Genomic DNA, 13,597 nt, shown 5'->3' on the forward strand with positions numbered 1-13,597 from the left:
TTCTTTTTTTAATTGTTTCCCTTTAGCTATATAAAGCACTAAAGCAAGAAAATCTGTCTGTGGTAATGTATTTGTGCTATAATCTACCAAGCTGCTCTTTACACTATTGTAATCCTGTGTTTTTGACTGTGTAGATATGAAAGCTGTGTTGTATAAGGCACCATTTTAGTGCCTGGCCACAAAGTGGTGTAATGTCAGAAGCTGCTTGCTCTTTGAACAAATGCTGCCATGACTCGTATGAAAGGACAGAGATGAGGACATTTAGGTTGGAGGACCTGCTTTGCCTAGAATTAAATTGTTGAGTCCTTAAAATGTGTATTGACTCATTTGTCAGTTTTTCTATTATATATGGTTGATAAGACTCAATCAATGTGAGTACAAATGTATTTTTCTCTTTTCTTTAAATAAAAAATTCCAAGTTGCAAAGTTTTTCAACCTTGTGATATTCTACATGGAAAAACTTCATATCCAATATAAAGCTTGTTAGTCTACATTTTTGCATACATTTAAATATGCTCAGTAATTGATTAAAACATCCTGGGTAATCATTTTGCCTTAAATATGATTGCTGATGGCAAAATTCATCGCTTTGTAACTGCTGTATGAATGAAATGAATTTCCTGCATTATCTGCATCATTCTCACCAATAATAATAAAGTCATGGCAGCCAAACACGACACCATGGTGACTGCAACAATGAAATGTTCTGAAAACTCTTTGTACGGGTCAACGGGAGTTTTCTGTGTGTTTGTTCTGTTTTGTTTTTTTCTGTGCTCGCTGTGTCGTGAAGGGTTATGTAAATTAATAAGCGTATGTATGATTGTATCATCAATGACATCACATAACTGTCTTTGAAGTTTGCCAAGTCAGTTGTCAGGGAAATGATGTTTTGCTGACAGCTATTGGTTTTACAAGGCAGTGGGGGAGCACAACGAGCAACGAGGTCCTTACAAATGAGAGACAACAGTCAAATACTAAAAACCTTCAACTTTTAGAATCAACACTCTGGCAGAAATTTCTTTGTTAACGACGCCTTTACTTATTTTAAAATGGTTTATGTTGGTTCTAGTTAGTGTAGGACATATATAAACCAATAAACTCCACTATATCAATATATCTTTACTTCCAGATATTCCTATATTTTCTGGAAACCTTTACTGAGGTGAAAAATGCCTCCAGACGACATCACTTGAAAGGAACTGTGAGTTCCGATTATATCATCTTGTTGCTCACACTATTGAGTTTGTCAGTGGTCAACCTGCTTTTCCAGAGCTCCTCCAGATGACATTGTTTGAACTCCTAATGATGAAAAACTCCTCCGGGTGATGTCATCTGGAGGAGTTTTCAGCTAGAAGCAGAGAACTATTTTAATATTGGGAAGTTTGAAAGCATTAATGTACATTTACACACTAAACTAAAGCCGTAAATTGGTGAATGGACTGCACAGAAAATGGCTTGTTAGTTGCTGTCAGTTAAGTGTAACGTTTAATGTTAATGTTTCAGGGGAAAAATCGAAATCACTGATTCCGCACTGCTAATGTGATTCAAAAAGAGGACGTGCACGGCCAGGCCTACCTATACTGTGGCCCTTTCTCTCACTGGGCAAACATATCTGCTTCTGGGTCTGATAAATCAAACCTGACATACAAGCTAGTGACCCTGAAAATCCGTCAGACTTCAGCTGCCTTCAGAGGCATTTTTATAGCACGGTGTCGTCCCTGAGAGACGGCAATGCAGCTTAAACCAAACCCCTGTTTACCAACCTCTCAAGTCATGGGTCACTCAGCAATGCAGGTAATGTCAAAAAGGTAAAAAGGTAAATAATGGTTTGTTTTGTAAATTCCAAGCACATTATTATGTTTCACACGGAAAATGCTTGCTCACATTGATCGTGCCCAAATAAGCGACATCATTAGTGTTGCAAACGAAGGTGCCTGAGACTGTGACCAGGAGGCCATTTAGGTCCTGGCCTCCGTTATGAAGCCTCCAGCATAAAGATTACGGACACCACTTCACAGAGAGCTGGGCCGGCTACGCTGGGGGTTTATCTCACAGAAAGCTTAACTTAGCTGGAAGCTAAAACCCCCAAAACACATTTAGTGTACTGCAAATATTTATCAAATATTTGACCACATTCAATTTGTCCCATCATGCTATTTACAACAGGATTAGTGCGGATGTTCTCTGCCTGTGCCTCTTCAATTTCCTGCCCAATCCCTGCATGTCATCTTGGCGAGCTTCCAGAGCGTCGCTTTGGTCTGCAATGCACCCTCGATAACACCAAAACACACACACACACACACACACACTGCAGCCAAAACAGACTTAAAGCGTTTGCACCAATCAAAGAGAAGATGTGGGATAAAAAAGTTACTTAACACCTAAGACTTGCTGTTAAAACCAGACTAGCACTTTCTCTTGTTGGTGGTTATATGACAGTCAAGTTCAGACTATTGCATAATACTGCATACTGTTGGTAGAAGTAAGATTATGTCAATAGATATAATCATATGTGTCTAAACACATATATATTATATATTATATATATAATATATATATATTGTTATAATAATGTTAATGGACTGCTGTGTTTACATGTGTCTGCTGTCTGTCCAGCTCACGTGGAATAACAATCGAAGAATCTTAATCATGAAGCCAGATATGACTGGTCTGCAGTGTGGATGTGGGTGAGGCTGAGATGGGCTGGGTGTGTGCGTGTTGGGGGGGTATTATCGGACGGATTCAGTCTGCAGGCTGCATTTCTCTCATGTCTGAGGAGGCCATCCATCATTTCTGAGTGAAGCTCTTTGCTCTTTATATGCCCCACAGAGTGACCTGATTGTCCATCGAACCGACCACACGACTTTTCTTTGGCTCCATCTAATGCCCATCAGTGTCAGTCTCAACATTACCTGCAGGATTTAACAGCTAAAGTTCAAATCGTTTTCATTTCTGGTTGCTCAAACACTTTCTGCTGGATTAGTTTTTTCTTTCCAAAGCCAAGGTAGCGAGCTCATCCTCCACATTACCGGCCACACGGGGATTCTATCATTCTGTGCTTATTCCACCATGTTTCATGGTCCTCATGCACTATACCGAATGACACAGAGCCCCCTGGATGACACATGTCTTCATTATAAACTGTGTGGTTGACGTAGAAACTGTGCAAACTGATTAGCAAATTGCCAAAACTCCCCCGGAGATTTTTCCCATTCGGGCGTCCACACTAAAAGGCAGTGCAGATACAGAGCGTGTGGGGCAACTTATGTTAAAACTATGTCAACAGGTTTTGAGATGAAGAACTATGTCACCCAGTGTGTGTGCTGGATACGTTTTTAATCGACCTCACACACCAACAAGCTGATCCATGCTTCGGGCTGTCCAGTGGCTAATCGTGAGTAGAGATACTTCAGTGTTGTTCTCAGAGTGTTTACGGGGATTTTTGAGGCTACAATTCATTTAGAAAGTGACTAAAGTTATCGTTTAAACTACTGAAGTCACTGACATCACTTTGCAGATATGAATGCACTTGAACTACTGGGAAGCTGATGCACAATGTAGGTGAACTACTAGTTTAGCTCAATGTAGTTTTCTACTGCTCAACCTGGTTTTGGGGCCATGATGTGATGCTGTTTTTTAACACAACATACAAATGCAAACATGGCAGCATTTGGGAATCTCTGTGTCATCAAGTGCAGCAACAAATGCACAGAATACAGCCTTTAAAGGTTAACAGGCATTTCTTTCTGCACATCACTGATCCTATTCCCACAGTGTGTGAGACACCGCCACACACACACACACATGCCGGAATACAGCGTGAGTGTGTGCACGTGTGTGTAATTACGCTATCAGGGTGTGAATGGCAGCCAGTAAATATAGAACATTTTACCTCTTTCACCCCATGAACACGGTAGTAAATGAACACGCAATGTGCACATACCCCCCTCCCCCCCCCCACAACCATTAACACACATGAATGCATGCAACACACGCATACACACAAACACAGGCTCACATATAGAGGCTGAACATGTCGTCACTGTTAGATGCACCCTGCCCGGCCTTTATGTCTCCTGAGATTTTTTTTTTTTTAAATCACATGGCTGCATATTAGCTTACGGGAGGCCAGTCCGCAACAGGACTGGAAGGGGTGGAGTTGCTCCTGATTACCAGGTTTCCTCTTTGCTGACCTGCATTCTTCGCAGTGCCATATGACGATCAGTGGGGCTGGGGGAGGGTTGTCGAGAGAGGATGAACCACTGATGATTATATAGCCCGCAAATCGCTGCCTTTCAGTTGTGCGCACATACATGACTTTCAGGGAGGAGGGGGGAGGGGAGGCCGCATTTTAAACCATCACCCTCATTCAGGGCGCAACAGAAATGGTTTTAATGACATGTCACAAGACTTTCACAGCAGTCACACAGCTTACGTAACCATAGCCGCCAATAGAAATGTGACTACAGCTCTGAAAGACATTTCCAACTGTGTACGACTCCTGTGTTTGCTGGGTCATGGTAGCAATGCGTGGACATTCATTTCGTTCGGTTATTTGGCCTCATTTTCCTTCAGACTTTGTACAAAATGTTCTGAATGTGAACCTTTTGCTGAACGAAACTACTGTACGATCTATGTTTGCCATCTCTCTGTTAATGTTGCTTTTCTAATGAGCTATACCCTTATGGACACCTGTGAAAGATGAATTTCTCCTCTGTGAAGGTGTTTAGTTGGACTTTGTCATCTTAGGGAAAAACGGCAAAAGTTAAAATTCAGTACAGTTGATTCATCTGTTTTTCATATTTATGTGTCTCTGCTTGACTGCGGCAAAAAGCATAATTACAATTATGTTGGTCAATAATATGATCACAATTATATAATATTCCCACTTGATTTTGGAAATACTTTGTGTATATACAGTATTAGAACTATTTTAGCTTTTATAACAGTCTATGATTAACAGAAAAACACAACATTAAATGAGCTAATAACCTTATTTTCACTAGAGACGTGTTGTTCAGTTTCTCTGTTTTATTCAAAAATCAGTTGAGAGCAGGTGATCGACAAACAAGTGATGCTACACCTAATGTTAGATCCCAAGACTCAGTAGCAGGTAACAGTAACAGGTTCAGATTAAGGTAAGGCCAGTTCCCGCCAGAATTTACCGCAGAGTCTTAGAATCTAGATCTAGACATAAACAGTAACATGAACAGAGGACACTAAAAGCGTTCAAGCGTTCAGCGCGAGTACTGATTATGCAACAGTGGTCATGTGTTAATGGGCCTTGATTCCAGATAAGATACTTGAGAACTGCTTTTAATACTCAGGGAATTCCGGGTAAAAGAGAAGAGGCTGAAATGACAGAGGATACATGAATGGAGACAGGAAAAGGGACATTTGACTGCAGGGAAAGGCTTTTCCAAGAAACCCAGGACACCTCTTATTGGCTTAGTTGTGTCAGCCAGGACCTGGTCAGGGTTTTCTGCAGCAAACATAGTGTAACTATCTCCATCCAGAATATGGAGAATGACTTTGACCCAGACTGCAGATAGAGAGCTCTAAGTACCCATATTAAATCTGCCCAATAGTTGTTGAGATACATTATTCTAGATACTAATAAGCCCATCGTCGATTCTCCGCAGCAAATTATCTGTGACCATACTAACATTGCTGTGGCAAAAGCTAGAAAGCGACCAGTAATGTGGCGTAACACTTTCAGATCGGCAGGTTGGCATCACGGAGCTGCACTTGACACATTTGTCGCATATTAAGCCACCACAGTGCTGTCGTCATGCGTCTTTAAGGGTCCAAAAGCTAGACAACAGCCGTGTGGATTGTCCTTAAGGCTGAGAGGTGCTTCACACCCAAGGAGAGCTGAGCTATGAGTTTAACACCCTTCTTATCAGACCGGCTTGCAGGAAGGAGCTCATTGCAGTTGACGAAAATAGTGGCAGCCAGATAAACCGGGTAAATCAAACATGTCTTAAGCATGAATACTTAAGGTGGGCCTCTTTTAGCAATTAGCAGTTCTTCAAACACCCAAACAGAGCGGCAACAGGACAGCGCGGAACCGATGGCAGCCTTCCCAGAGGGCCATCGCTCCACAGACCACCCACATTCAGATGCCTCCGACAAGCATGATTTGTGCTGTTTACATACAACAAATTAGGGTCGACCTCAAAGGCAGCCCCAAACAGTGAGACCTCAGGGTCCACGCAGCGTTCCCTCTGCAGAGCGCCTTCCTCGTTGCAATGTAAAGCCCTGAGCTTGTTAATTACTTAGAGACTTTTCAGGAAATAGGCTAATGCAGTTAGACTGAAGGTTCGTCTATAGGCTACGCTTTGACCTATTGGTTCTGAAATCCACTATCAATAATCCACCGTGGCTTCCATATGTTACTGAATGAGAATTATAACTCTTGAATGAGCAAGAAGAAAATACAGGGAAAGACACAAAATGACTCAGATCTCAACATATGAGCGAAGCAGCTAAACAACAAACACACAATGCTATATTTTCTGGAAAGATGCTCATATCACTGGTTCCGTCTGCCTAACCCCAAACAGCCATTTCGAAAAGCCGCTGCCTTAAACGAACATTGCACTGCCTCCATTTTATAAATTCTTTAAACTCCAGGGTTCCTCTCAATTATTCATGCATCAGGAGCATCTGACGGCCGCACTGCAGCATCGCCGCCTAAAATAACAATGTCTTTGCTCCACAAAGCAGAAAAAAATGGTACGCAACCATACAACCATTTCCAGTGCTTTGGCATACACTTTCACTGGACCCCAGTTCCATCTCCTAATACTTGAATACACACACGAACGTGGATGAAATATTGACGACTTCTCCCTGTATACGGTGGTTTCTTCTCGCTCTGCGTGGTGGTCCCCAGATCTCTGGTTGAGGAGATGATCCTTTAGATGTCGGCAAACACATCCAGCCCAAATACAGAGCGAGCAACCTGACTGTTGCCGTAATGGCTGGAAAGACCCGAGCAAATCAAGGGCGTTTAAAAGCACGCACTGCTACTTCCTGCTTCGGCTTTTCAGCAGATTTGACGACCGTCACCCTTCAACGGGCCATCATTAGTTGTATCAGCTCATAATTATGGTTCAATAGGCAACCTACTACCTGCCAGTGGGTCCAATTATCATTAGCTCTGAAATGTAGTGGCAATAGTAAATAAGACGGGTGTAGGAGTTAATGATGGAGAAATTGTTTACGCGGTTGTTTGTTCCAAAAACATAAGAAAGCATCAAATTGAGAAATAAAAAAAAAAAATAAACAGATAGAAACAGATACGATCTAGAAAAATGCCTAGGGGAGCATAACAACAACCAACTGAAGCTGATAAGAACTGATAACAGCCCAATGAAAGGTCCAAACACATTCTGATCTGGAGCCATACTAGTTCAAGAGCTTTGGATTTTTCTGTTAATAGAAATATGCTCCATAACTTATCTTGATGCGGCAAGGTTATTTCAAACTCTCAGAACAGTGAGGCTCACGCTTCTGACCAATCACAGATGATCAAACCCAGTGACTCACTATTTTACAGCTTTAGTAACTTTGTAGATTCATAAGATACAAAGTTACAAAATAATACGTTTCTCTGCATTATAAGCAATAAAAATTTACATTTTTCTAAAAAGTTCCTTTTGAGGCTCGTCTTATTTTCACTTTTCTATATTTACTATTGTTTGTTGAATAAAGCAAAATAATTTTTTATCTGGTTGCTCTATTAATCGGTGGAGTAACTGATGGACTACTTGATTACCATTAGAGTAGCTCTACAGTATTAGATCCAGTTTCATACACGAGCAGCTGAAACACTGAAAACCTTCGTCCACACTAAAAGCGGAGTTTGGACCTGTGCTGCTGTGTTACTTAATGATTCAGTCGATGTTGCCTTTACCGGAGAAGAAGTTCTTAGTTCGCAGGTAGCTGACGCTCAGGCGGAGGATGGAGAGCTTGTCCAGACTGGCGGTGACCTCTTCAGGGAAAGGCAGCAGGCTGGCCAGCCGCTCCAGCTCGCCGTTCAGCCGGTCTCGGTGCCGTTTGGACGGGTTGGACTTGGCGCCTTCAGCTGGTGGCTGCTTCACCCTGTCGTAACAATGAAGGGAGAGGTTCAGACCCCGGCCACCTAAAGCGCCCGCACACCAACACGCCAACTCAAAATGTGAACAAAGTTTCAGATTATAACAACTTGCTGGTTCTATGACAAACAGTACAGCAGTAAATCCTGAGATTTACAGTTGCAAATTAGTTTGTGAGGTCGCTATGGCAAATACTTGATAACAAGTACAAATTTTGGTGTGCGGTTTATTATACACGCTTTTCTTTGAGGGGGGGGGGATTTCATATAAACACTTTCACTGAACTGAAAATTGACGTTACCCATTGTAAGCTGATCTTCTCCCAATGAAAAACATTACAGAAGATGATCTTTTCTCATCTGACCATTATCAATGTTTTACCTGCTGCAAACCTTTCTGTTTGTGAAAAGCCACAAACACAAATATACGGAAAGAAATTCATTTCTACAAAACTTTCTGGTAGACAGCAAATTATTATAGATGTGCAGACAGAAATACGTATATTCAGTTCAGTGATGGGTGATAGGTGATGTGATGTGGCAGTAAATATTTATTTTTTTAATGATTCTTCCAGTTAATTACGAAATTAACTGATCAACCAGTTTTATTTCTCTCTGGAGAGAATATGCATGTAGATAAGATGAAAGCGATGATAGAAATGAGAATTGTCAATTTATATTTTCTAACCCGTTTATTATTGTCCTTTGATCCTGTCATGTTCATTCTCAGGTTCATTCAGTATTTTCCTTGGTTATTTTCAAAAGTATTTACCTTCATCATTTGCCCTAAACCATCTTGTATTGGCCAAGGGCCCTTTAAAAGGTTGCATCACAAGCCAACGCACAATTTATACACGCTTATACTTTATATTTTGACAAATATATTTATATAAAATACATATAAATTTCTATGAACATTTTAAAGCTCCAGTGTGCCAGTTTTTTCACAAATTTTCGTAGAAAAAAAAGTAGAAATACGTTACAAAGACAGACTCTCAGCGCTGTGGTGCAGAGGTATTCAATTCTGAAGGTTTGGGAGTGAGGCTCACCTTTCTAACCAATCAGAGAACCCTCTGCATCATGTGCCCACTTGAGTATCTATGATCCATCTTGATTCACCACAGTTGCACACTGTAGCTTTGAGTAACGTCTTTCATATTAGGAAAACTTTAAAAACTTTAGTTCACGAATCATTACTTGTGTAAAATAATATGTAACATCATTAAAATTTTGTGTTGCGTTTCTGCCTGTTTTTAAAGGCCTGTAAATAAATGTGGAAGTGATAGTGTTTTTAATTTTTTTTTATTTTGCCTGTTGGGGATTTCTACACTTCTGGTGGACTTTGTTTTGGTGATGGAATCAGCTTCATGGTTGGGACAGATCCACTGTAAATTTCCATAAATTACATAAGTTACATCCCCTTGTGCTCATTTGCTGGTTTTAACTGGCTTTCAAAATACAAATATCATTTACTTTACTTTTTAAAATGTGGAATAAACAGTCACCTGCATTTCTGTGATGTCACGTCAACAATTACATGCTCAGATCAGATTTTACAAAAATATTTTTCATGTTTGATTTGAAGTTATGCTGCTTACACAGCTGATCAAACGATTATGATGTTAGGGAGTGGATTAAAGGATGTTTCTGCTACAGCTAAAGCAGATTGGATAAAAACAAATACGACTTATTTCTCATTTTACTATTTACAACATTAAAAATTCCAACCCAATCAAAACGACCAGACCAGTTTGAAAAATTATGAATTTAAAAAAAAAAGAAAGAAAAAAGCCAGTCCCCCCTGAAGGGCGTTTTGAGAGAACATGGCATCAGAGTCCCGAAGAGTCAGTGATACTTTGTTAAGCTTAAAAAATAAATCAAGCAAAAAAAAACTTCAATTTTTTTTTTATTCGAATAATTGTCAAACAGACTGTAATAAAAAAAAAAGAGTTGAAGGTTAAAACCGGGCCGCAGTCGCAGGCCCGCAGTAATCCGCAGGCCTTAAAGTCACGCTGCACATTTTTCAACGCACTGAACATTTTTAATATTTTAACAAAGCACCTGAGAGTTTTTACCGTTGGAAACCATTGTTTAATGAGTGATGTTTCCAAATGCACCCGCAGCCAGGATGAAGTGTTCCACATGACACGAACAGGCTTATTTATCATCTTTATTTCATAATTAACCTTCATTTAACAAACAAAAAATAATCAAAAATAAGAGGAAAGGAGTGTTTCATGTAGGCGTGTTAAAAAAAAAAAATCCCATTTCTTTTTTTTTTAAGACAGATCACTTTCATATGAGAATATCTGGCACACAGCGCATCTGACCTGATAACAACGAAGAAGAAAGTCAACTCACGCTCTCTGGACGGGTTTTCTCCTCTTGCGTCCCGCGTACATGACGGCCCTCCTTATATAAGCCTCGGACGACTCCCTCACAGATGCACACGGGCTTCTTCTCGGCTACATGTGAGCCACCATCGAGTATTCTGCTCAAATCCTCCACATCGTCTGTGAACACATTTCAAACACCGAACAAAAACAAAAAACAAAAACAGATGCAGAAAGTTGGAGTGAACAGTTTTACGCGCAGCTCCGCTTGGGAATTAAAAACGCTCCAAAGCAGTAGGAAGGAAATATCCGAACAGGTGCCGTCCGTCCCATCAGCCGCACGGGAAGATGAACTTGCTCCCAGAACAAATAAAGGGCGATGTTGAGTTTCTCATCCTTCAGAGGAAAATGACGTGCGGCTGCCACAGAGGACGCGCAGTCTGTGCACGGAAACCCTGCTCATCTCTCCCGCAGGTCATAAAATCAACACAACAACTTAAAGTAAACGCAGTTAAAGCCTCAAGTATTTACATTTCATAATCTCCATCAGCGCGCACTCCAATTAGCGCCAGGCTGGAGCCGCAGACCAGCCACTGCGGCTGCGCGCATTCCTCCGGCGGGCACGCCACACACTGATTTCTGACGGTCGCGAGCTCCGGGAAGTGCAGCGGAAGGGGGGTATTGGGGAGGTGCGCAGGGTGCGCGCGCGGGCACGTGGGAGAGTCTCCTGGAAACACAGGCCCCGCGCGTTCCCGAGCGAGTCCCGTCGGCCAATCAGCGCGCAGATGAGAGACGGAGGTTTATGTTGAGCCTGCGACGGGCTGCGCTGAATGTGGGTCAGGGGTGAGACTTTTAAATAATGTAAGGGAATTCATTTCAGCACCAAACAGGGGCTCTGGAGGTCTTTACCTGCAGTGAGGGAACTGTTGTCCCAGCTGGTGGCAACTAAAGACAACCTGCAGACCATCTTGGACCAGTCATGACAAAATGGGCACAGACAGGGGGGAGGCCCCCGACCGCTTTTGCCATTTTAGATTTTGCATCACTTTGTTTATTTTTTTAATTTTTTAAACATTTTTGTTCCGTTTTTGGTCAGTTTGTGTCGATTTGTTTTTGTAGTTCAGCTCATTTTTTATGTGTTCGTGGCACTTTGTGCATTTTAACGGAGCCTTTTAAAACAGGAAATAGAAGAAAAATGAACAACAACAACAGCAAAAAAGTAACAACTTTCCTCTTAGGTCCCTGGGTCTTTACACATGTCCGGTTAATCCATCCATGGTCATCATGAAGGAAAACAGTGAGAAAGACCATTGTGACCCTAACAACCCTAAACACACAAGTCATTCTACCAACTAAAGGGTGAAGCAGAAGAAGTCACTAGTTTTCAAATGTCTGAGTGAAAGTCCTAAACTTAATCCTGTATGTGAAGCAGACAGTTCATGCAAACAAGCAGAATGGAGGAAAATCCATTCAAGCTCATGTGCTGAAGGCTATACTTTTCCCAGGTAAACATTTCCACAATAAATAAAAATAAAGTAATTTTTCTGTAATTTGTTTAATTTGCATTTCTTTATCAAGTTAAAGTCACATTTATGCTGAAAGAGAAAATTAGGAATAGATGAGTTGAAAACTTTTAACTAATTACTGAAAACAATCGATTCAATTATGCAAGTAAAATGAAGTTGCCCTCCTCACAACTTGTCACTCGAAGGAAGCATATACCTTATTGTTTTTGGTTTCCCGTGTCAGCAAAGACCCAGTTCTCTTTGGATTGAGTCAAACGATGCATAAATGTGTACTGTCAGCTTTGCAGACAGTAACTGCCACCGACTCTGAACACCAGCTTTCCTGCTGAAGTCTCCTCCTTTACCAACTTACAAACATGAACACACGTCCGGTCCTTGGTCAGACACTCAGCTTCCTGCAGCACAGTAATTAAACAGTAAGTGCTATTTGTTTGTTCCGCTGTTATTGCATTTGCGATTATTATTGTTATTCTTCCTTTTTTGCACGGACGGACTTTGGAGGAAATGGATGTGTGCGATCTCTTTCAAACATGACTGCTCTAGACCATGAGCAGCCTGACCTCTTGGCTCTAGCAGATAAAAGAAAAAAAAACATAAAGAAGACGTGATTTGGGTTGATTGTGGTGCAGTAAAATAGAATCTAAAGTGAGTTTCCACAGTTAAACTGAAATTAAACGTTCAACACAAACTTTACAGTCAGAAGTCAATTAGTCTGTCAGTCTAATAATTCTTTAGGATTGTGAAGGTCCGTATCTTTTTGGATGCCAACACAATTTTCAATATTTTCTTTGCATCACCAAAATTGATCTAACTGTAGATGCAGCTTTACCTTTTCACTAGATGCTGGGTTTTCTGGCCAAGAAAGGGTTTGTGTTTGTTTGGACACAGTTTGTCCCACGGGATAGTTGCCCTCGGGGGTGTAAATGTGGTTTTCATGCTCCGAGCCCAGCAGAAGGTGAAAGATTGACATGTTTTTTTTTTTTTTTTTTTTTTTGCTGGTCTGCTGGTCAAGGTCGTCTTGTTGACCTGCAGGGGAACCGTGCACTCGGTGCGGCAGTTATTTGATGTTGTATCGCAGAAACGATTAACGAGCTTATTTCCAGTGCAAGGCTGAATAAACAGTAAATTGTGCATTGTGTAATTCTTAAAGCGTGACTTCTCTTATTATTGTATGCTCCAGTGTTTGTGACGTACCTTTAACACACATGTAACGACACAGTGTACAGTGTAGGTACTGTCTCTCTGCTTCTCAGTTAAATGTTCAATAAATTCTATTCTGCATATTAGAATACGCATGATGGAGTATTAGGGTCAGTGTGGAGAACGTGTTGGAACCACACAGTGGAATAGTGTAGGTTTACCAGGAGGAGTAATGGCACTAGTCATTTTAGAACTTTATTATTATTTGGAAACAAAAGCTTATGCACTGGCCCATATTCTGACCTATTGTGCGTGTAAGACTTTGCATCACACTGTGTATAATATATGTGTGATATTAATCTAAAACAAATGTTCTTTTTCTGAGGAAATGTCAAGGAAATGCAATCATATGACGAGTGTGTATGATTTATGGAATGTTCCTATGCAGTGGAGAAAAGGAGCTATTGAAAAATGCATGAGCCTTGAGTGATGATTTA

The 13,597-nt window shown here is 41.0% G+C and overlaps 1 protein-coding gene across 1 annotated transcript in view; it reads right to left on the reverse strand.

Moving 5' to 3' along the window:
- The window catches only part of LOC137132439 (aryl hydrocarbon receptor-like), a 30,145-nt gene extending 18,865 nt beyond the window's left edge, over positions 1 to 11,280 (reverse strand). The window contains exons 1-2 of the mRNA XM_067514873.1: positions 10,463 to 11,280; positions 7,922 to 8,109 (exon numbers count right to left, since the gene is read on the reverse strand). Of these exons, the coding sequence (XP_067370974.1) occupies positions 7,922 to 8,109; positions 10,463 to 10,503 (229 nt within the window). The 5' untranslated portion in view covers positions 10,504 to 11,280. The remainder of the gene's footprint in view (positions 1 to 7,921; positions 8,110 to 10,462) is intronic.
- Positions 11,281 to 13,597: the final 2,317 nt, after the last annotated feature.

Source organism: Channa argus, chromosome 9 (assembly GCF_033026475.1).
Source record: "Channa argus isolate prfri chromosome 9, Channa argus male v1.0, whole genome shotgun sequence".
In the NCBI taxonomy this organism is placed as follows: domain Eukaryota; kingdom Metazoa; phylum Chordata; class Actinopteri; order Anabantiformes; family Channidae; genus Channa; species Channa argus.